This window comes from Netta rufina (assembly GCF_964035555.1).
Source record: "Netta rufina genome assembly, chromosome: 11".
Classification (NCBI taxonomy): Eukaryota; Metazoa; Chordata; class Aves; order Anseriformes; family Anatidae; genus Netta; species Netta rufina.
Window position 1 is genome coordinate 7,831,567 of NC_140134.1, and position 24,802 is coordinate 7,856,368.

A 24,802-nucleotide genomic window follows, 5' to 3' on the forward strand; every position below is an offset into this window, starting at 1 on the left:
ATCATGACCCAAATACAGAATAACATTACTTACTTTTTCATTTTCCACTTTTCTGGCAAGTATTAGTCAGTCTTAGGTAGTTTTTAAGCACTATTTGAAATAGATATGTCATAGAGCAAGCTCCTCTATTTAGGAAAACTAGTTTTACCTTTATATGATCAATGCAAAAGAAAACAAAATCACATTAAACAGTTCTGAGACGACTTCTTGGGCTGCCTTCAATCTCTCTGAATTTATTAAAAACACACACACAAAACAGTACATACCTTCTCACAGTCTGTTATGCAGCCATCTTCAGATCAATTTCTGCAATTTAACAGCCTCATTAGCAGAATGAGCACTTAATTAAAAACTACAGAGGAAGGTTTTACTCTAAAACAAAGAAATTTTTATGCGTGGAAATTGGCATCAATTCCTACAGTACTCTATGGACAAGTAAGAATTCACATTTGAATGAGCTTTACATTATATTTTCAACACTTCTAAAACTTCAGGCTTGGATCTACAGTTGGTAAAGTTTCTGACAGCCTCTGACATATAGCTCCATGCTCTGTATTGACCATATCGACTAGGTGATTTCAACAGTACAGTATCCAGGTGGGAGGAGGGTGGGCAGAAGAGAAGAGACAACAGCACTAAAATATGAAGGACCATTCTCCCACCTTGTGGATAACTACTGAAACAACAATTCACTATTGCACTTGATTTGAAACAGAGCAACTTATTGTCTATGGATTTTCACATATCTAGTTCACGTGGATTTCTGCTATACTACAGCATATCAGATTAAATCCACTTAGAATTAATTGCAAAGGTTTTTATGGGACGTTTTATTTGTAACATCCCACAAAAATTTGGAGAATATATCTACGGTTTTGATGCTTATCAGTATTGGTTATCAATTACTCAAAGTTGTTTTGCTCTGTTAAAAGTCTGCAGAATGTCTTGCATTGAACAGAATAAAGTTAACTGACTGGGGTTCAAAATTAAGAGATATCTGCTTTTTCAGGACTGTCCTCCAGTGACAAGCCTACTGATGTTATCACTCAATGTAAGAGCAATTGTAGAAAAATGCTCCCCCACAAGTTTGTTAGAATGTCATACTGTACTTGCATTATACCTTATTCTTCAATTATATTACTTTCAAGACAGGACAAGGTCAAAAGTTGGGTTTCTTACATGTAAGTTATTGATTCAAGATATTTTCCGTCCTGCTTTTACTGATAATTAATCTGCAATAATCCTATGGAATCAGATGCACAGGTATTTTGGAACTCCTTAAGAGCATTTTAATCCCATGTCATAGCTCTTCAAAAATGAACAGCAAACTTATTTCCAGCAGGAAAATGTAAAGCACAGCCAGAAGTAAATAAACCTAATGGAAGTTAGGTTTACCTGTGGTAAATAAACCACAACACAGTCCTCGTAAATCTTCTAAATCAAGAACAGATTCAGGACCATGTTTATCAGAGCAGAGACTAGAACCTGCACAGCTCAGTGCTTTACCTATAAAGCTTTTATTATATAAATATGTAATATATGTACTGAATTTATTCATTCCTAATGGAGAAGTTTCAAATGCGTAGAAGTATGCTGCATCGTAGAGTACATCACCACCTTCCCCATTTTCCAAGTCTTTGTTTTGGATAAGTATTTTTCAGAATTATACATCCCTACTATGCTTACCTTCGATAAACAGTAGAGCCTACAACCTGGGCACACACAAGATGAACACAGGAACTCGACTGCTGTCATATTATCAATAATGAGGATTTTCAGTTTTCCATCTGCTAACTCCAGTAAATGTCTAGGAATGTCTCTGCCTCCCTGACTGAAATCCAAGCAGAAATTTCTTCCTTATTAAAATTCAATAGTTACTGTTTTCAAGTAATGCAGCTCTTCTTCATAACTAGATAAGGTGTTTTTCACTACAGATGTAAAAGGAATTTGTAGCAAGATTTCAGTACATCAAAACAGCTTTTACCAATATTCTGCTTCTAAAGAGTTAGTCGTTTTGTGGATTTACCACCATCCTGCTTTCACTTTCTTTCATTACCAGCTAACACGCCTAAATTATGGGGTTCCTCCGTCCCCTCACCCCAAATGCAATCTGAACACTAAAGATTAGATCAGGAGAGAAACTCTGAAACACTGCAAAAGAGATAAACTGTATTAAATCATTTTATAAGTAGAAATATCCTTGTTGACCTGTAGAGAAATGTTGAAGTGAAAATAAAATGTAATGAATGAAATTTTTTAAATTCACAACTTCCTTTTGATAGGTCAACTCCTTAGAGTTCTATCTCCTTTCACACTTAGGCTTTTCTCACCCAGTTAAGTGAGGTGAATAGAATAAGCTACCATCTTAGTTGCTTAGTTGATGACAAACATCTTGAAAAGTCCAAAACAGAAGTAAATTGCATCCCAGAGATAATTTGTGAAGTCTAGAAATTTGCGTATTTGCATCATCCTTACTGATTATGCAAATGAGATCCACAATCCAAGGTGTGGACTTGCATTAGGAAGCATCAGTAAACTGAAAAATATTCATGCATTCAGAACACACATTATCTTTTACATCTGTATGTCTAAATCTTTTTTCTTCAACCTGCACTTCATGCGCTGTGTGGCATCATATGCTTAACTGGTAATTGCCCTCCCTCTCAAAAGCATACCTTTGTCCACAACATGTTAATAAAGAAACTATAGGTTTGATTCTTCAGATGGAATCTCAAGTTGTATAACGTGATTCTCAAATCCTTCCACTTGTTTCTTATCATTTCTGTTGAAGCGGTCAGTCCACTGGCATCTATTTGAAGTTGTCTTCACACTCAGATTTGGTTAAACTTGACTTCAGAAACTGTTGAAAAATAATTTCGTCAAATAAGCGCTAGCTAGCTAGTTTCAAAAAAAGTTTAATAATTCAGATCTCTCATCTAAACTTAGTTTTTGATTATTTAGCTGAATTTCTTGATTTATCCCCTCCCTCAACTTCACAATTAATCCTCTAAGAGACTATATTTAATTTCTTATTACTAAAACACTCTCTATTCAGTGTCCATAATAAACCGAACATTCTTCCAGACTGCCAGGGCTGAAAAAATCATTAAAATAGATAGTGAAAAGTGTAAAACTCTTTTGGCAGTTTTAGTTTAAGTTAATCAAGGAAATACAACCTCTCATTTGTTTTTTTTCCCTGCTTTCTGAAGGTATTTCAAATTTCTTACTGGCAGAGAATGAGAACAACTGTGGTTGGAAGATATCTCTGGGTTTTACAGAGTCCAACCATAGTCAGCTACAGCAGGTTGTCGAGGACAATGTCAAGTCAGGATCTAAGTATCTCCAATGATAAAGACTACACCCTGAATGTTTTTAAGAGAGAGTGTTATAGAGGGTGGTTTCTTTTGTTTATACTTTGTGGGGTTTGTTTTTTTTTTTGTTTTGTTTTGTTTTGTTTGTTTTTTTTGTTTTGTTTTGTTTAATTTGCTTAGTGTTTTTGAAGTTCACTTTAGTAGTTTTAAGTGGTTGACTTACTCTAATTCTGTAAAGAAAAACATCACAATGACTGCAGAATTAATCGACATAGGGTTCTTTTAAGAGGAGAAAGTTTGAATGAAATCTAGACTCGCTTGTCTCCAAATTAGACAGAAATTCATTGAAAACAAAGTAATAGTGCTTCTTTAAATAAATCAATCAATAACTAAAAATCCACAGCACCACCCTCTGAAGAATCACGGATACATTTATCTACTCTGAAACCTCCTATATAGTTTTTTGAATTTATTTTTTTTTTTGAAAGTATTACATGGTTCTAAGATCATAAGCAAAACATACAAGATTGTTTGATTTCAGTTTCTACTACTGTCTTTCAAAATGATTACTAGATTGAGATACATTTCCATTGAAGAAGTGCATGCTAATCCTCATCTAGGGGAACTGAGGATGCTGGGGGTAGGGAATGGCATGGCAGAAAGGAATGAGGTAGTTGCAGAAAGAAGGCTACATCTCAAGCAACAGACTGAAAAAAACAGCTCCAAGGACAGAATAGCCACACAAGTTGTGGAAAGAAATGTTTTTGAAGAGCCAGAGAAACCTACGGTCATCCAAAAAGCAAGAGAGCAATTGAAGCAAAGCAGGGATCCAGGGTTTTGAGACAGCAAAAGCCTCCAGGAGCTCACTGTAATTAAAGGTCTATAAAGATCTCAACAGTTTGGCCCACTGGTGTTCAGTAGTACTGAAAATCTATAACTTCATAAATGCATAACATTTGCAAGGGATGGGAAATAAATTTGTTGCAACACTGCAAGGGTGTGCCTAAATTTTCCAAAAAACTCATTTGGCACTGCAGCAATTAGTTGAAAATTCATCACTAAAGATTCTTTACCCTAGCAATGCCTCGTTCCTACAGATCATCCAAACAACATTTAATTCATTCACTGTTTTTATGCTTATATCCTTAGATATATGAGTCAAGAGACTCTCCTCAGCCCTAATTCCTTCAGCCAGCACTTTAACAAGATGGGAAGTTTCAGAAAAAGGACAGAAAGGGAGCAGGACAAAAAAAAAAGCTGACAACATCAGACAACAAAACCTAGGTACAGCCAAGGGCTGTAAAGAACACAGCAATGCAAAAGGCTATATGAAACAACAGAGCAAAAGAGGGAAGGACACGCTAAATAGAAGACTGAGGAAAGCACAGGACAAGCATTGGAAACATACTAGACCCGAACAGCTATCTTCATTTAAACAAGACATGCAATTTCTTGTGAAGCAAGTGATCTCTCATGTCCTCCAGAGTGCTTGGTCCAAGTGATACAGAAGGTGATTCACTACCTCAGCTGGAAGTCCTAGCGACATCTACTTCAAATTCAGCAACGCGAACTGCAAAGGCAAGCATTTCAAAATCACAAGTTCTTCTTTAAAACCCTATTGCTTCTTAAAACTGCTTTAAACAGAAAGGAAAGCTATTTCACTGTACCTACAGTGAAATACAGTGAGAAAAAGAATCTACTCTTGAGAACTCAAACCAGAAGGTTTACAAATAGAAATGAAGTACATAACTGAAGCAAGCAGAAAACTGTAGTCAGGACTGTGTCATCAGAACTGTTTTAAGCTTCAATTCTCCATCTCAAAAATGGCACAAGGTAAACACAAAGATACATAGAATTGGAATCTACCTTCAGCTAGGATTAAAAGACAATACATACAGAACCATCCCTTAAATGCCAGACACCAAACTGAAGGAAGCAGAGGGCTGCAGATAGCTCATGAGGTACACTAATATTCCATTTTTTCCCCATATCATGACATTGACACACAGAAACCAAGAGAACAGAATGTATTTCAAAAGCAAAATCATTAAAGCCATTGCACAAATAATTGCATATAAAAATTTATTGTCAATATATATACTTTTTAACACAAGGCTTGAAATACATACAACCTAGGCTGCTAATCTCAATGTTTAAGCAGAGCTTTCTAGAATATAGGTGATATTACAGACAAAAGGTTGTACCATGTTTATTCCCATTGGACTGAACAGGATTAATAACCGTGTGCATACAGGTGCAATAAAATCACAGCTGCAGATGCTCTCCAAAAGATATCTAATGAAAAGGTACAAGTTCGGTACACATTTATAGAATCCAACAGCCCTTAACTATGGACAAAATTCAAAAATCCAGACCTAGCTCTCATGATAGTTATACTTACAGAATAGGTCTATGCAAGAATATTACCAGTTTTACTCTGAGTTCGTATCTTTAACTATTATCTACTATGAAATGAAATAATAATAAAATACAAAAATCATTCATCGATGGTTTCCAAGTGAAGTAAGATGGAAAGAACAAACTTGTAAGAGTTAGCACACGTAAGAGTATTTTCTGTACTTGAGAGCCAAAGACTGACAGCAAGCGTTGTTAGTTTACTGTTCACTGAACTAAAACTCATTTGATTTGCTCATATAGTCCCTGACCCAGTTACTTGTGCATAAGCCTTGTGTTACAGAATTTGTCTCAATTAAGTTCATAGGATTACTCATACCATAGTATATACAGGGAATGTTTTGAATATGTTTAAGTATCTTATTAAACTGTATTTTAAGGGTCTTCAGAAAGAAAAACTGCAACACAAAATAATACATTGGAAGCATATTTTAGCTTAATTAGATGGCACTTTTCCAGTGAAATAGCTGTACACTAAAATATTGCAAACTATTTTGATTTAAGCTTTTGGCACACAACATTCTCATAGTACAAGAGTGTACTGTTCCTCCATGGGAAGGTCTTTAAGCTACAGTGATATAACCAAAATCATATACATGCTCAAGACAGATAAACAATATTCTCCATTTTTAAAGTGCAGATTTTCATTTACAGTGTAAATGACAACATTCCAAAGTAAGCATCCCCACACACCTATTTCATTCATTAGTCACTTTTATGTTACTCCAGTGCACTATTTTTAGGATTGTGAACGGACACAGAACAACTTAGAGTAGCTAAATTGTATACACTTTCTTAATTTAAACAGAATGCTGCTTAAAATAGAAGTTTTTGTTTCAATCAGTCACTAACATAAGCACTTTAGTTAGCAAAATGCTAGAACAACAATTACTACAACCTGTTTGTAAACCTTAACCTTAGAGTGCAAATTATGTAATTTTTTTTATCCTGATATTAAAAAGTGCAGAAAAGGTAGTTTTAGAGTAGGAAAACATTAGCTAAAAGTTGTAATTTTTAGGCTTTCATGCTTATTTTAGGTTAACTAAATCCAGAGTTTTGGCAAGACACATAGGTTCTTAAAATAAAGTGTTTATGGCTGTTAATGTCAAAGGAAGACCTCAGATATTTTAGCTTTAGTTTCTGTAAAACGTTTCCATGTTGCTTTTAATCAATTTTAGGCATAAGATTGCATACCAAAGGTCAAACCCGATAAATCCAGTTATTATCAAGACAGAGTTTGTGGTTTCTTCAACTGCAGTGATGCTTGCTTCACCAGCTTCTGTTGTTTTCTTGTTGCCTGGGCTTCCACAATGGCAGAACAAATGCTCTGTAAAACAATATATTGAAAGTACAAAGATTAAAGTTTGCCACCTACAACAAAACCTACACACGCATTGGCTAATTTATGTGCCTTAAGTTAAATATACAGCTTCTGACTGACCTACATAATATTCAACATAGAAAAAGCTTCAGTGATGTTGTCAATCTGCTCAGATTTTTCAAGTAGTCACATTAATGATTTTATTCACACTTAGCTAGATAAACCTTCCTCAGGAAGCACCGCAATGCAAGGGCTGCGATCTTAAACAGATAAGCAAGTGCTTTTTCCAATACTATACACTTTAAAGGCTTTCAAAGTCAGTGCATTTAAAGGTCCAGCACTATACTAGCCCAAAAAACAGGAACTACAACCTGTACTACTAACATAAATGCAATGTAAAATATCAGTTAACATTTAAATAGCCATTTTGCATTAGATGTGATATTTGTTAACAACAACAAAAGGATGTGTTCTCTCTCTCTTCGCTTAATTTCCAAGGCCTCTCAAATAAATAGTATCAAAGGCATCTCAAATAAATATACTTGAATCAATAAATATAAGTAGAACCAAAGGCCTCTCAAATAGATACATACTGACCAAGTATATATCCCAGTGTAGTAGATGTCCTAACCAGCATGTTTCATCCTCTGTTCCTTTCATTATATATTGTTTCTACTGAAAATTTAAATACCAAGAGAACAAGGGTATTTTGAAAAAAAAAAAAAAGTTAACATCAGATCAAATTTAGCAGTATTTTCTGTTCTAAAAATGGATACAAAAGTAGTGAGAACCCACACCTAAAAGTTTCAGTCTGAGGTGATAGGGCTATGAAAAGAACTATGTTCGGGCCAACCAACCAACAGGTTTTCATTATCATTATCTGTAAACGTAACAGAACCATTCGTGATACTTAAAGGAAGATATAAATGCCTGTGCTTTTGTAAACATTTACAATGAGAAGTGCTCACAATAAACTAGATAGATAGTTGCAATCCACTGAAGGATAAATTAGAAGAGAAGCAAATAATAAGGATACAATTAGAAACAACTGAACAAAGCAGTGCGACAACCCAAACAAACTGGTCCAACTGTTAGAAAAATCCATTTCACAACTACCTAACATCAGACTTAGGTTATGCATATGACATATCCATAATATTAACGTTCTGATATAACTCCAGTCCAAGAAAATTAATGTCACTGCCACGTATAAATGCCTCGGGGGCGGGAGGGGGCAAGTAGTTTGGATAGTCATCCTCATTTTACCTGAATAACTCCAGCATTAGGAGAAAGCTTAAGTGTTGGAAATGCTTGTGAGGGCAGTTTTGCTCCTGATTTCAGTAGAACAAACTGATTTATGTAACTATGAATATGAGAAGATTATTAAATTAAGCTGGATGGACAGGCAACATGCATCAGAGTATACTTGAAGCATTTCAAACGTTTATGGATTGCTGGTAACTCATGGAGACTGGGGGAAGATTCAGAAGACTAAAAAACAAGCAAACAAAACCTATGTTATTTTTTCTAGAGGACAGAAAGAACTAGGAAGCTACAGATCAACTTAAGTTGATCTTCCAGACATTTGTTTCATGTTTCTGTCACTAAGAGCTTCACAGAAGCCTTAAAAGAAGTGATAATTATCTGTGAAGCACACTTTTTTGTGGCTTCCTGTCAGATTCGGAGAGTTTTCTAAGTGGGATCTATGCAAAGAAGGGAGATGCAAAATTAAGAGTAAAGACTCGTGCAACTGAAAGCCACAAAAGTTAAGCACCAGTGTTGCACTTGAAGACAGAAATTTATTAACACATCCAAGCCAGCATAACAGCAAAGAAATATGTAGGTAAACAGTAAAAATTTTAAAAAGAGAATGAAACAGAAAGAAGTAATTTATTTCTCTGGTGTTGCCCACGTTTTTGTAGTTGCTGTTTGTTTGCGTTGAAAGGATTTATACTAGTGAACCAACTGCACGATTTGGAACATATGCCAAAAGAGAAGGCTAAAAAAATCTCTTTAGACAGGTGATGGTGAATTAATAGTTATACACACTGTTCCAGTATGTAAAGAAGTGCCTTCATATGATAGCAACTTTTTTGTCCCCCGTCTAACTGGTTCTTTTATATGACTTGATCCATTTCATAGGAGGAATTTGGGCATATTCTAGTTTTGAGTTGCAATTTACTCAAGCTACCATTTCACATGTGCTTGCAAGATGTTGTGAAATTATTTTACTCCACTGTGGGGATTGGGAAGAATTCATCATCTCTTATAATCTGACACAAAGCTACAAGATACACAGTTACCCAGGTAGATTTTTCAGCTGCTTAAGTACCATGGAATTTATGCAAACTGTTAGTTTAGCTTGTGTGAGTTAGCTAGGAAACCCAGCCATACATAAAACAAACACTCAAAAATCAACCTCTCCAGCATCAACATGAGCAAACATTTGGAAATAAACAGTAGAAAATGGGCAGAGAGTGAGAAGGGGGGAAGAAGTCTGTCATTCATTTCACACAGAGGCACACTTGCTGGGTTAATTCAGTCATCTTGAAATAATGAGGAGGTGGCATAATTCAGAGGTATGTTGACTCCTAGAGACTAGAATGAACTTAACCTAGCTCATTAATTATTTGAACTATTTTCTGTTAATGAGTTATATTATACAAAGCATAAGACGATGCCAGCTTTAACCTTAACTTATCATCGTATTTACTCTCTTGAATGCTTCAGATTATCTTATCTTGTTCTCCTGGTCAATCTCATTTTCAACAACAAAGTAAACAGTCCCCAGGCATAGCACACTATTCTGTAACTAGTCTGTGAATGTTACTGTTTTTTTAGACATGTTGAGTTTCAACAACTACTAATGATATCATAAGGCGAAAGAAAACAGAAGAAAGAATATACCCTTGCTGTAGATACATCTTGAAGTTGAATTGCCTTTACACATTCATGACCTCCACTGTCCTTCCTGTGGAACATTCTTTGATCCTGTTGCAGAAGGGAACAAAAATGTAGTTCAGGTGACTCATAAAACATGATTGCAGAACCTGATACTTAAATGGCTTGAATGTCAACTTCAGTTTAGATTTCCACGTGGTCTCTGTCCAACCCACCCATAGTTCTAAAAAATACAGAGCAACTCCTATCTCATAGCTCCAACGTCAGCAGTTAGAACTCTTAGGCAAATTCAAAGCATCTTTGGATCACTAAATAAGTAGTGTTAAATGAAATAAATAAATAAATAAAAGCTTTTCTTACCAGAACAGTTATTTTTAAAACACTTCCTTCATAGGTGGGACAGCATGCAAAGTCTTCAAGTAAGTAATCCCACTCAGTAGTTAAGTGACCTAAGATTTCAACCTCCTTTACATATATCACTCTCCTGTTCAGAAGAAAACAAAAGTCAATACACAGTTTCTTCCTGGGATTAGAACTTTGCCAGAAAATGAAATGAAAACCAGAAATATGCTCAAGAAGGCATTTCCTATGTGGATCAAAACTACCAATTCAGTAGCAGTAGAACAGTATTTCTTTAATATACACTCTGAGATGATAACTTTGTCCTTAGGACTCATAGTGATCCATGTTATCACACGGTATGCACAGGGCAAGTTAAATTAAAACTCACCCATCTCTCCAAATCCAAACATTTTACTAGAAATGGATACTAGAGGGTCATCAGTTAATTCAAATCTCTTCCACAATGCCAGCCTCAGCAAACTGAATACTAGCTATATATTCAAACAAGTTCAAAGTAGAAATGGATCACCTGGCAGTCCTAGTTACCTGTTACATTTGCTAATTAGCAATACCTCTAACATTTCAAAACTCCAATGTTAGCTGTCACACTAGACCAAAACAAGGGGCAGTTTTGAATGGAATTCAACTAGAACTTTTAAACATGTCCCTTATCCCAACTGGGATAAGAACAGAAGTGCACATTTAGCTGAAGCTGCAAAAAACTAAACCACCATAAAATTATAAAAAGACATGACTACTTATCTTAAAAACCCTGTTCTGCTGCAGCATGAATTATGAAGTGTGCTAGTTGTTACAAAACAAATTTAAGTGGAATGTCTCTCAGAGTCTCATTATGGGTTAGCCCACCTCATACATTCAGGCAAGGGGGAGAAATTGGTGACATCAGGGATATGGAGAAGAAACTATGAGATCCTCTTTGTTATCTAAATGTATTTACACAGTTTTGAGTCCTCAAACTGCATCCAAGACTAGTAATAACTTACATTCTAAATACTGCCCGATGGGTTTAATATTTATGTTCATACTTGAACAAGAAAAGCTAAGACTCCACTTAAAGTATCCTTTAACTAAGGAGACTGTAAACATGCATTAGAAAAACATAGTTTTGACTACAGACACTTAACACAAGCTAATTTGAAACAACAGAAACAGAAAAAGGAGTATTTCCCTCCACTATTATGAAATGGTCACTGACCTCAGAGTCAACTAAAATTGCTTCCTGAACTAGCATCTTGTATCAACATCATTGATCATCATCTTACATTTTCCGTAAAGGAAGCAAATTATAAAATGAAGAAAACCAATAAGGAAAGTAAATATGCAGACAACAGCTACCACTTTAGACTAGCCAGATCATCTATCCTGAAGCTGAAATGAAGACAAGCCCTTAGGAGGCCTTCAAAGCTAAATACCTATTGGTAACAATAAGGTTTGCCCTTCTGCCTCTTGGAAGTGCACAGTGGTATCGGTAGGTCTCTTTTTCCAGCTTTCTGATGTGCAATTTCTGGAACAGAAAATGAAAACATTAGACTGCAAAAACAGAAGTCAAAGTGGTGCTTTCCATTCAAAAGCCTTTCTAAATGTCACCTAGTTGAACTGGTTCTTCAAAAGAAGGCTATCACAATGTTCTCACTCCTGAAGCTGAGTCAGTGAAAGGTCTGCTCCCTTCCCCTCAAAAGGGAGAACATGACATTGCAGTGTCATTAGGCTATTCACCTAGCTTGAATTTTCTCTTTGTGCTAATTGTTTAGTAATTCTTATTTATTTAGTATATCCTATGCTGCAGACTTGAATCAAGAGTGAACATCCTGTGACAATATCTTTTGAGAATACAACACATGGCCCAGGCTTATAGAAATAAACAACCAAGTTACACTCAATGCACCTCAAAGGTCATGCTTCTAAAGCATTGAAAAGACATACTTATTTGATATCTCAAGTATGTAAGGAAAGTAATATGAAAGTGTAAATCAAGCTACTCATCCTCTCTTTCTGTTAGTCAACTATAGCAAATGATAAACCATGAACAGAGGTTAAAAAAAGCTTCCAAACAAAACAATTAAGTGCTTCCCAGCTATTTTTAGGTTCTTCAACAATTTTTCACTAAGTATTTTCTGATTTTTTATTCTGTATATGCTATTTAACTGAAGAACAGTATTTTCTAGAACATGTCATCAGGTTTACAATATCCCATCAACTGTTTGTAACTGGAGGACCCAAAATTGGCCCAATGATCTTCAAAGTAAAAATGACCTTCGGTTTTCAGATTACTTCTGTTATTGGGGAATTCAGCCACTGTATAAAAGTAAGAAACAACTTTACTCAAGTTGTTTCTGACAAACTCGTGAGAACATACTTGAAATGAAGGAGGAAGGAGAAAATAAAATCAGTATATTTTTAGTTATTCCCTGTAAAAAAAAAAATAAAAAAATAATAATTTCCTTCTTAATTTCCATAGCTGAATCTATGACTTGACTCTACATTTATCTATGGTCAACCATACAAGCTCAAAACTCTATATAGATCAAGTAACCAAAACGGAAGGACCTTATGTCAATCCAATTTACATCAAAATCAATTAAAGAAGCTTCAACATTTACTTATATTTGCATTTTATTTTTGTATATTTAAAAGTTTAACAAATGCTTTAAAGCATCATCATACATTGCAACAGAACCCCAAAAACACCTTTAAGCTCAAAGGTGGATTCATGTTCTATAGATTAAATCAGCAGCACAATGTTTTCCTGGATTTCATCCCCAGGGATGTGATACTTTAAAAATCATTTTAATTCAGAAATTTCCAACAACCTAAAATATAGAGTCCCCATCTTCTATGAAAAAATATCACTTTCTGACTATCTTAAAAGTTTCTGATACTGTAAAACAAACATGAAAGGGAAAAATGCCACAAAAGACTGCTTATCTCAAAGTCTTTGCATCTCTTCAAATCACAGAAAGACGGCAGTATATGAATAAAAGAATATCCACTCACATTTTATAACCAAAGCATAGTCGATGCAGGTATATAAATAAATACAAATAAAGAAATACAAAAAACATCACCATCAAGACTGCAATTCAAAGGTTGAAACCCATATTCTGAATCTTTTTGTTGGATAAGCAAGAAGTGAGAAATAACCGCATATTTAAATAGAGATTTATTCATAAGCTTATTCCTCTATTTAAACTCCAAGCTTTGTTGATGAAGTCTGGTTTTGTAACTTCAGAAACCATCCGGCTAGTACTTTTAAATTTTATACATAATACTTTATTAAAGTAAGAATTTCCATGAAGCTCTCTGCCTAAGCAATGCAGTAGTTGTCAGAGCTGCATCAATACTCCTGATACAAATTCAGTGTGCTATGGCAGTGTGTTTTGTAAAAAGGGGTTGGGGCACTTGATGCAAATCACTTCATGATCTGAGAACGTTGTTAAAATTTAGGCATCTTCACAAGAAGCTTTTATTTTGATGAGAATACTACAGCACTTTAAAGAAGTTTAGTTCATTTTCCCCATGGAAAAGCCATGAATTTAACGATGTATAACTATAAAAGCAAGGTGGTTGGAAAAGAAGGGATATTGAAACAACATTTTTATCTCCAAGGGAAAGTAACCTTTAATTTGATAGAAATGACCAACTGTAAATGGACCTGAGTTGAGCTATTAGTATGGCTAAAGCAGCAGGCTAGAAGCAGAGCTTTCTCAGATGAATTTCAACTGATTACTCAATTTAATAAGGTAGAAGTCACTGGCCAAATCAGAGATGACACATAATCAAGATAAAACACAGAAGTACTTAGGGGTGGTAAGAATGGTATTTGAAATGATTTTAACTGCTTAGGCAGGAAAATCATCTTAAGGTCAGTATTTGTATGGCTGACAGCAAGCATCCAGAAGCCTTGCATGCAAGAGAATACAGGAATTAAGAATCCAGACTGGTTTATATGTTAAAATTCTCCATTTCTAAATAATTCTTATTATGAATTTTATTATTTAGCTTATTTTACAGGGATAGAGGGGTGGCATACTGATGATATGGGAGATGAGAGTGGGAATTATGGTCAAACAACATGTAATGTTGGGTCAAAACTGGAATCAAAAATATACAGAACTAGCATCTATAAATTGACTTACTGACAATTAAATTTCCAAGTGTGTATAAATTATCCTTCTCGTAAATTATCTTATTCCTGTAAGACACTGTCCATCTTGTTTTGAAATTATATTAGAAAACAAAAACTTCCCAACACTAAGCTGTAGTATAAAAATCAAAATTGGTTAAAAATAAAAGCTGTTTTCAGAAAGCTGTCTTCCGAAAAGAAGTAACTATACTACTGATATAATTTATGCCTAAGAAAAATGCAAATATTAGATGTGCAGGAAATGCATAATATCCAATTTGCAGTGCTAATTGTGCCACATTTTCCTTTTCGATAGACAGAAAAAATACAGCGCAACCACTCAGGAAGTGCAGCATTACTGAAAAATATCCCTAAGCAAGATCTAAGAATAATAGAAGTTAGAAACAAAAAATTCTCATTACATGAAGCAATTTGGTTTTGTTCATTATATGACACTGATGATTTCACTTAAATAGGTAAAATAATTTTCCTACATTTTTTAAACTACTTTAAATGAAAAAGAACTATTGAACAGTAAATTCTAGAAAGACATTAGCAGCAGAGATGTTTCTGCTTGAAGTTTTGTTTTGTGTATGATAAGCAATTAATTGGCTCCCAAGACAACTTGGTCAGCGTAGTTTGTTATTTCTGAGTTGTTGTGTTAGAAATTAAATTTATGGCATCACTTGATTTAGAAATATGTTTTAATATAAATTAATGTTAATGGTATAATAAATATTCATGTTCACATTTGACATGTAAGTATGTTAAACAGAAATGCCCTAAGATTCTGTGAATGAAAGCAGTCAACTGAGCTGGATATAATTTTTTTAACTGATAAAATTTCAAATAGAAGTAGGAGTGGTGTTTACTTGAAGTCATAAGGGTTCATTAAATGTTTAAGTGGCAGGGCTATGGAAGAAAGAAAAATTTTTTACAGAAAGAAAAAAGAAAAGTTTTGTTAGAATCCTTATGGAAACATTTCCATATAATCTTGAATTTCTAAGCAAACATTTTCACAGAAGAAAATTCTATTCCATATCACTACTGTAAATTTAGTGCACATATGAAAACATTGCTCTCTCCCTTCATTCACAGCCCTAGCTTTAAGAGAAAGAGAATGCTAACAAATGAATGAACTCAACATCTACCCTACCATGATTTTTCCCCAAGAGCCTTCAGTATCTGACATTCATAAAGAGCTAAGTATGCAACAGATATAAAAGAGAAAAAACAACCTCTCTCTCATCTTTCTCACTTATCTAATCTTACCTTAGATATTAAGTTTCTTTTTTTTTTTGTTTTCTAGCCAGGACAACATGAAACACTATCTGCTACACAGAAAAGACATGAATGGTAGGGCGCGGACATGTTAAATGCAATCATGCCCTTAATCTAAATAATTAAGACAGATAAAAGACCATAAAGGAAATCAAGAGGAAACATGGAAAATGTTTACTCCTTTATTCCAGTTCTTGCTGCGTATGCCAGGAAAAAAAGAGAAAGAAGAGAAGTATTAGAAATAGACTGGGAAATAAGTATTAAAAAATCAAGAAGGAAGCAGAAATTACGCAAGTTTTAGTTTTAAAATCATTAACGAGGAAAGTAATGTTACTTTAACTCCTTAGAAAAAGATAAACATTTTCAGTTCTTAAGAAAGCGAAAGTTGAAATGCAATTCAACTGGATTCTGATTACTTAGGACTTAAAACCAACAGTTATTCAACATCCATGTTTTATCCACATCCAGATGTGGAAGCAGGCTAGTACATTTACATAATACCTGTAGCTATGACACATTAGCACTAAGAACAATATAATAAATACCAAAAGGTGGTATTTTGAGAACTCGTGCAGTTGTCTGAACTGCTGATACCACCCAAAACACCACAGGTATTTCAATAATTCCATTACATGCCAATTAATTCAAGCTCTATTCATCCTATTTAATAGTTGCTTAGTTTATGAAGAAGACTTAGTGGTACTAGATTGTTTTTTTCAAGCATAACGTTTGACTTGAGTGTCAAATGCATTTTTCTTAATGCTTCCACGTATTTCAAAGCATTCTTAATCCCATCTCCCTTCAGAGCAGCTTTTTTTTCTCCCTAATTTCTGTAATATTTTAAGGAAACCTGTAGATTAGAGTACTTAAACTATAATGTAAGTCATACCTCAAATAAATCATAACCCTCCGCTTCCACCCTGTTGTATGGCCGGATAATGCCATCCTCGTGAATGAGACGTGGAGGGCGGAGATTAGATACTTCTTCTGTTGACTCTGCCACCCTGCCAGAGACAATGGAGCAATATTCTCAAAAGCTTACTACATATTTGAGCTTTACCGTTACTGTTAACTGAGTTTCAAATGGGCAAATTTTCTCCCAGAATTTCGATGGTCGATTTTTTACAGTAAGTTTAAATGACATTTAAACATTTGAATTGTGCAGTAGACAAATTACCTCAGAAATAAGGTTTAAACGTGATCCTTTAATTTTGTTTTCATAAGGGATGGTAGCGAAAGGATACAATGGGCTAGTTACTGTTTATGTGAACTGTGACACCACACAACGTATTCTGAATCAACAATTTCCAGAGATTATCATAAAATACATTCATTACCAGCTGTTAGGTAACTCTCAGTCCTATATAATCCTACTGCAAATCATCTTCAACAAATTTCTGTCCCTACTGGACCATTTAATCACCTAGTTTATGACATATGGAGAATTCTTCAAAACTTCCTCTTGACGTTTTACCTTTGAATTCCCTGGAAGGTACTGCTTGCCATATCTACAATGCCACCTGTTGGGCGGGCTACGACTCCTACAAGCCCCTTTCCAATTCCTTTAAAGAATCCAGCTGCACCTTCCTTTTTAGCCCCTTTAAAAGAAACAGGAGAAAAACGATATTTTTAATTACGTGCCAGAAACCAGTAACCACAGAATTCAACTACTACTGCTCTGAACTGCATTACAATCATTTTATCTTGAAAACAGCCCATGGAAATTGATTATCTATAGTTTGCATACTAAAAAGCTCTACAAAAGTCACACATTCCGCAGGAGCACTTAAAAATCAAACCATCTACCTGAAAGCATTGTCCAAACTATTTGGAACTCTTGTGGGCTTGGTGCCATAAACTGCTCCTTGGAGAGCTTGTTCCAGTGCTTGACCACCCTCTCACTGAAGAGCTTTTTCCTAACGCCCAGCCTGAACCTCTCCTGATGCAGCTCCATGCCCTTCCCTCAGGTCCTTTTGCTGTCACCAAAGAGAAGAGCTCAGCGCCTGCCTCTCCACTCCCCTCGTGAGGGAGCTGCAGGCAGCCATGAAGCCTTCCCTCAGTCTCCTCCTCTCTGGGCTGAACAAACCAAGTGACCTCAGCTGCTCCTCATATGCCTTCCTCTCTAGACCTTCAACCATCTTTGCTGCCCTCCTTTGCATGCTCTCTAGTAGTTTTACATTCTTCTAATCTTATTACAGCCAAAACTCTATGCATTACTGTAGGTGAGGCCACACCACCACAGAGCAGAGAGGGACAATCACTTCCCTTGACCAGCTAGCAATGCTGTGCTTGATGTACCCCAGGAAATGACTGTCCCTTTTGGCTGCCAGGTCACTCTGTTGACTCATATTCAACTTAATATGAACCAAAACCTCTACATTCCTTTCTGTGGTGCTGCTCTCCAAGCTCTCATCCCCCAGATGGTAGATATATCCAGGGTAGCCCCATTACTCATACAGAATCTTCCTAGTTTAGTGTCATCTGCAAACCTACTTAAAGTGCATTCATGTCCTGTGTCCAGACCACTTACATAAACCTTGAAGAGAACTGGCCCTAAAATGGAGCCCTGGGGAACCCCAAGAGCATCTGGTTGCCAGCCTGACATGACCCCATTTGCTACAATCCTTTGAGCCCAAACCATCAGCCAAACTAGATTCTTCTTCACTCACATTTGGTCGTGACTGGGGATCACCAGTTTTTATAGGTCAACAATAACAATTAAATAATCCGAAGGCTCGAAATTGCACATGCATAACAGAAGTTAATTATTTCTACTTCAGAACTCCGTATTTCTGGTAATACATAACTTTGGAAGAGCTAAGAGTGTTTAGAAAGCCCATGTGTTCATCCACCAGTGAGGTAAATACTAACTTCAAATTATCTGCCAACAGCCTAAAAAACACAGGTGAAATACAGCACAACAATTACCTGCCAGTATTTAAATCACTTAGATGTGGACTATGAAGTATTATTTTCTTGGGTATTTTTCATCGTCTATCATACTGATGAAGTGACAGCCTGAACAAAAACTCATACTGCCCTCAGGCACTCAACCAGAATTTTTTTTATTAATATTTCCCCAGCCTCTGGAAATATCTGTCATCTTCAATGAACATATTATTTTAGTTGTTCATTATTTCTGTAGTATCCAGAATCTGCTAGCTCAACATCTGATATACATGTGCCATGAACATTGTACGATATTGTAGGGAGAAAACGTCACAGAATCATAATTATTTAGGTTGGAAAGGCCTTCAAGACTGAGTCTAACCATCAAACTGACCTACTGAACCCCATCACTAAACTCATGTTCCCATGTCATAACATTCAAAGCTTTTTCAATTAGTGCTTCTTAAAATTATCATTTTTTTTCCAAAGAATCACAGGATCATTTTTAGTGTCTTTATTCTAACTTTAAAAAATAAACTGGGTACTACAGCAAGCCTTACAAAACATATCTAAAAGACAGTAATTCCCTAATTCATACAAAGAGCAAAAAGGTGGTAAGCAAATAAGAGCTATAAGTGTATCCGAGTAAAACATTGCATAAGATTATATTTGAATTAGAAATATAATCTCCCTGTGCTTTACCATCACCACACTTACATTGATATTGCCTAAAATTAATAAATCCTAAAACACTGAAAGAAATCTTCAGGCAGTGCAGTGCAACCTTAGCACTTACCTTCTACAGGTTTAGTGATTATGCCCGTCACACCCCCAACAACACCCTAGAACAAAGAAGATAATTAAGTTCCTGCTTAGAAATAGGAATGCTATGGTTTAACTAGGCAACCAATCGTGTCATTCTTCATTTTAAAACTTAATAATGCAGTTCAGTATTGGAAAAAAAAATCCCTTTTTACTTTAGATCCATAAGGAAATCACAGCAGAGGGGAAAAAAAGGGAACTTTCCCATTTTGAGACTCTATCGTCAATTCCCTGTGCTGGTCAAAAAAGCTACATTACATCAAACTCTTAAGTTGATGAACGATATTGAGGATGTTGAGTCTCCTATAAACTGACTTCCCATTTTTGTCTTCTGTTTAGTTTGTGAACTGATAAATCCAAATAAGACATTATCAAACTCACATGTTTAAAAATCATATGCAATGATTACAACATGTTGGCACATAATACACTCAACTTCAAATTCATACCCGCAACAAGCCTTTTCCTCCTTTGGCCAGGCTGTCACCAAAGTCTTTTGGCTGACGACCCATTTCCTCCCTCCGTTTCTGCTGATATTCTTTATCCATAGTAATGGCAGCTAAGCCTTTCCCAACAGAGCCAGTGATCCTAGACACCACCCCTGCTGCACCACCTAGTGGAACAGATCACAAAATAAATTTAACAGCAGAAAACATACAACAAGCCACAAGGCTCAGAGATTTCATTTTGTATTGAATTTAGATATTACTAATTTATGCAGACTGACTACCATGTTGATCACAAAAAGAAATTGGCCTGAAAATCATAAACTTAGCAAAAGGTGACTCTTGTATCAGCTCAGTATATATTACGTATCATAGTGGATGGCATCTGACTTTCTGTAATAGCTGAATAAAAAAATAAATGAACTGTAACAAGAACTGGTCCTCAGGCTTTTCCAGGTATTTTGAGACCATTATAATTTCTTTTTTTATCCATAGCATGTTACAAATTCAGTTAAACTTAGCAAGTTTCTCAGTTTGCTTCCTAATTCTACAAAATAGATTTAGATGCTGTCAAGTAAGTTAGATACGAATGGTCTGTAGCGTGAATACTACCAACAGTATCTGATAAATTCTTGTCTAAAAATTACCATGTAGATATTTTTAGAAACAACTTTCCTTCCCAAATAAGAAAAACAAACGCTATCCATGAGTTAACCTATTTTATTAAAAGAGTAATAATATTACCCACTGTACATTACAACATACCCACTGTGTGTCCAAGAAGACTTCTAACACCGATTACAAAGCCCTCAGCAAATTCTTCAGGTCCTTGAACAGCACCCTGGTAACAAAGCTTATTATGAGTAAAAGAAAACTATTTCAAGAAAGCACTAGCAGTTCCTTTAAACTGATGAGGATGAAATTGTTTGAATATGGCATTTCTCTAATGTCAACATTAAAAACACATTGCTTTCTTAACAGTGGAGAGTACAGTAACACAAAAAACTACAATCCTCCATGTATATTCCATCAGCTTACTATTCATAGATGTTTGAATAATCACAAGGTCATACCTGGAAAGGCTCATAAAAGAAAGCTTCAACTCCCTCAGACAAGCCTCTGATTAAGCCAAATGGATTTCCAAGAACATCTAACCCAAGTACAAGAACATACATCTGTTTCAGGAACTAAAAACAAGAAGAACAAAAAATCAACAAAAAATGCAAAACCAAGAACAGCTTAATTGGTTGTTACACAGTTCAGTGTTAGAATTCAAGGCTCGTATATTTTTTTGACTGACTACCCAAGCAGGGTGTTAGAGCACTCATGTGAGTATTTCTACTACAGTCAAGACTGGCTTAGGTAAAAGCTGTAGTATATCCACAGATAAACAACAGAACACTGTGGTGAAGAAATGTGTAGACAGTAAGAACACAAAAGCAACTAAATCAAGATTATTGAACAGATTTAAGAGGATTTTGTATTTACATTTCTGTCATGTGCCATCATATTCCTACTTCAGTACCATACACTTTAAAAAAATAGCCTTTAGAGTTATTCACCTTTTCTTTCCTATTTTCCTCATTCTATAATATAGTTACTCAAAACTTGTCACAAAGGCTTCACTAAAACTTACTTGTTCACTATAATGTCTAACAACTCTCTTCATCAGTTGGTCTCTCTTGTAGAACTGGTATTTAATTTGAAAGAAAGCCAGTCTGAAAGACAAGTATTGTGCGTTATTGAACATCACACTTCCTCACTTCCATACCTCCTTCCTTTTAAGCGGTCTATTTTTTCCTTCAGATAATCCTGAAACCATATTCCCCAGAAAAGAAGCACAAACATCTTCCCTCCATTCCTCCCTTTCCTAAAAGGCTTTACCCATTTCTACTAGTGTCAGTCAGCAAAGTTTAACACAGACCTATTTATTAATGTATACTCTAGCTTTTTTTTTTTTTTTTTCCCAAAATATTGAAATCATTTGAAAAATCTTTATTAGCTTACTTGAAAATAAGATCATCCACATCTGTTAGAGTAGCTCCAATACTTTTCAACAGTAAATTCAGGGAATGGATGGCTATCATTTCTTGACCCTTATCTGATGCTTCTCCACCAGAAGCCAGAGACAGGCTCAAATGCAACTGTCAAGAAACAATTAGTTAAACAAACCAGTGCTGAAACAGTGTCAAGTGTGTATTTTATTCCCTTTGAAGAAATGTACTATTTGAACAAACATGCTTGAACTCACAATGGTATTGCTTTGATAATGTATGCATTTATATGTATTTTCACATAGAGCAGTGCCAAATTGCCCTATAAAAAATAACTTTGCGTATGTTTACATGTGCAAATATAATAGAAACAAATAAAAGAAGCAGCCCCCTCCTACGTTTAACAGACAGCTTGTCTAGATATTTCAGATATATTCAGATTTTATATAGCTTTTTTCAATGTTATAACCATTGATTCCTCCCACTAAGCAATAGTTAAGTGCCGTTTCTACTCTTAGACTACTAGTAAGTTTTTCAATGGGGTATTAAGCTCCAGAGAACATTAAAAAAAAAAATCACAGTTCCAAAGACACTACGAAGAACTCAATTACCTAAAAGGTTGATCTGAGCACATATTTTACTACAAGGAATTAAGAAGTCATTTATAGCCTTTTATTAACTCAAATTGTCTCTATTACATACCTTAATTGGAGAAATATGAAAAAGCTCAAAGAAGCTCAGCATTGACAAGTCTGTTAAGGAAGACTCCATTAGTTCAGTGTTAAGTGCATCTATGTCTTGCTGAATTAATTTAGACTGTTTTAATACAGAAAAAAAGAAAATGGAACAGAAGGTTATTTCATCAACATACATAATGGCAGAAATAACATAGAAATACGTATATGTTATGCATATATATATATATATATATATATATATATATATGAGTAAAAACCAGCAGAACGCATAATCATATCCAAATATAATAAAATTTCTAGCAACTAAAGGGCCAGCACCTCCAAAACTGGAAATGGACTAACTACTTTTGTATAAGAAAAGTAGTATTTCTTTGCCAAATCAGAATTTTAGACAGTACATCTGAAGGTAACATTTCTTAGAAAAAGAAGCTTGTGAGAATGACTCCTATGCACACTAGCGTCAAATGCAAGATGTGATCATTCTGACCAGTATCTGAATAAAAGATTTAAGTCAAAGCCGTAAAAATCACTGTCTTCTGCTCCCTAAAGACGAAAAGCAGAATACACTATGAACACACAGATTAATCAGTTGGAAGACCACTATACCCTACGCTTATTTCATCTAGCACCTGTAACGCTTTCTAGCTACAGTTGAAACAACTGTGTCAAACAATTAATGAATCATTACAAGAACAAAATACAGTTATACATAACACAGTATCAGTTTCTCAAAGTTGTCCATTAAAAATACTCAACCCCAAATGTTCAACAGAAATCTCAATGTTTCACTAAGAATTATCTTTAAAAGTCCCTTTACTCACTGTTCTCGAATGCAATATTCAGAGAAATCACATAGGTCCATAAGGATCTATTGTGGTAAAAATTGTTTTCTCCCATACATTACCCTTTGCCTTTCAGCTTCTGGATCTGTGGATGGAGTGAAAAGTTCATTAAGTGCTCCTAAAAAGCCTTGATCAATTTTCAGTGCCATTTCCTGAATAAGAACCATGAAGTATCTAAAACAGGAATAGGAACAGTGTGTATTTGTACACATTCAAATACCACATACTTTTTGTAAGTTTCGCTATATAATATTGCGTAGTAGGACTGTCTACAGTATTTACTGTATATTTATAGTTAGGAGAGCTTGCCAGCCACATGAAACTGTGTGTTGCTTTACTGTAGATTATTGCTATCTTAACACTTTGAAAATTTACCTTAAAAATACTAACCATCACCAATTACCTATTATATTTATAATTCTACATGCTCCTTTGGTTATCACTTAAACAGCATATGTATTCCTCTTAGTCAACTGCCTTTCTCCAGACGGCATATTATTGAGTATTTATTTTATTAAAATTCACCGTCCTCAAACATTTTATCAGTATAAGCTAGGTAGAAAAACTTGCATTAGTAACTATCAGTTTATTTTAATCTCACTTCATGGTGCAAGAACTCAAATGAAGACAGACATGTTAAGTACAGAACATATATTTCACAGTAAAACACAGCCTTGAGCTACATTAGAGACTGTATGAGTTGTCTGTTGTTAGAGCACCAAAAAACCCAGCACTATAAAGCAAACAGGCAGACATGCACCTCTGATGCTGTAGTAGAAGGTGCATCATTCCAATTACTTAAGAACTTTTCTATGAGTTTTTTTTAACCGGGCCAGTCCTTACTTTCTAAAAGTAAGCTTATTTTAGAATGATGCTTTTTCACTAGAGACATTTAAAACTCAATTCAAGTCAAGAGTGGTTTGGATAAGTCAATTTGACCTTTAAAAATAGGGTTCACTTCTAAAAAGGTTTAAACTCTCTAAGGTAGTATTACAACACACTGCTAAACTCACTTGAATTGCAGAACTTTGCTGTATTCGTTGAATCTAGTGATGACACTGATGTCAATGAACGGTTTTGGTTCTGAATTGAAAAAAAATATATATATGTAAGCATATATTAAAAAATTTGCCAAGCTACTACCTTCAATATTGAGTAAGGATGCTATTATTAACAGCTTTTACCTACCTGAATCCAAAGCAATTGACTTGGGAGGGGCCACTGGGTGAAACACAACAGGAAACATCGATCCTGGTAACTGATTATCAACCTAAAATTATTGCATAATTACAGCCATGTTTTAATGACACAATAATCAAGGACCATTTTAATCAAAAACCACTGCAGTTTTAGAAGGCCCGAGATTTATTTTTTTTAAATGAACGGTGGTCAAGAA

General features: G+C 35.1%; 1 protein-coding gene across 1 annotated transcript in view; it reads right to left on the reverse strand.

The window, feature by feature from the left end:
- Positions 1-5,301: 5,301 nt before the first annotated feature.
- The window catches only part of VPS13C (vacuolar protein sorting 13 homolog C), a gene marked incomplete at its 5' end in the record, with an annotated part of 90,128 nt that continues 70,627 nt past the window's right edge, over positions 5,302-24,802 (reverse strand). Inside the window, 16 exons of the mRNA XM_084293187.1 lie at positions 5,302-7,053; positions 9,955-10,038; positions 10,309-10,432; positions 11,724-11,815; positions 16,605-16,719; positions 17,190-17,313; positions 19,401-19,446; positions 19,876-20,039; positions 20,638-20,713; positions 20,946-21,059; positions 21,509-21,590; positions 21,880-22,016; positions 22,569-22,682; positions 23,469-23,580; positions 24,420-24,489; positions 24,595-24,676. Of these exons, the coding sequence (XP_084149313.1) occupies positions 6,952-7,053; positions 9,955-10,038; positions 10,309-10,432; positions 11,724-11,815; positions 16,605-16,719; positions 17,190-17,313; positions 19,401-19,446; positions 19,876-20,039; positions 20,638-20,713; positions 20,946-21,059; positions 21,509-21,590; positions 21,880-22,016; positions 22,569-22,682; positions 23,469-23,580; positions 24,420-24,489; positions 24,595-24,676 (1,638 nt within the window). The 3' untranslated portion in view covers positions 5,302-6,951. The remainder of the gene's footprint in view (positions 7,054-9,954; positions 10,039-10,308; positions 10,433-11,723; positions 11,816-16,604; positions 16,720-17,189; positions 17,314-19,400; positions 19,447-19,875; positions 20,040-20,637; positions 20,714-20,945; positions 21,060-21,508; positions 21,591-21,879; positions 22,017-22,568; positions 22,683-23,468; positions 23,581-24,419; positions 24,490-24,594; positions 24,677-24,802) is intronic.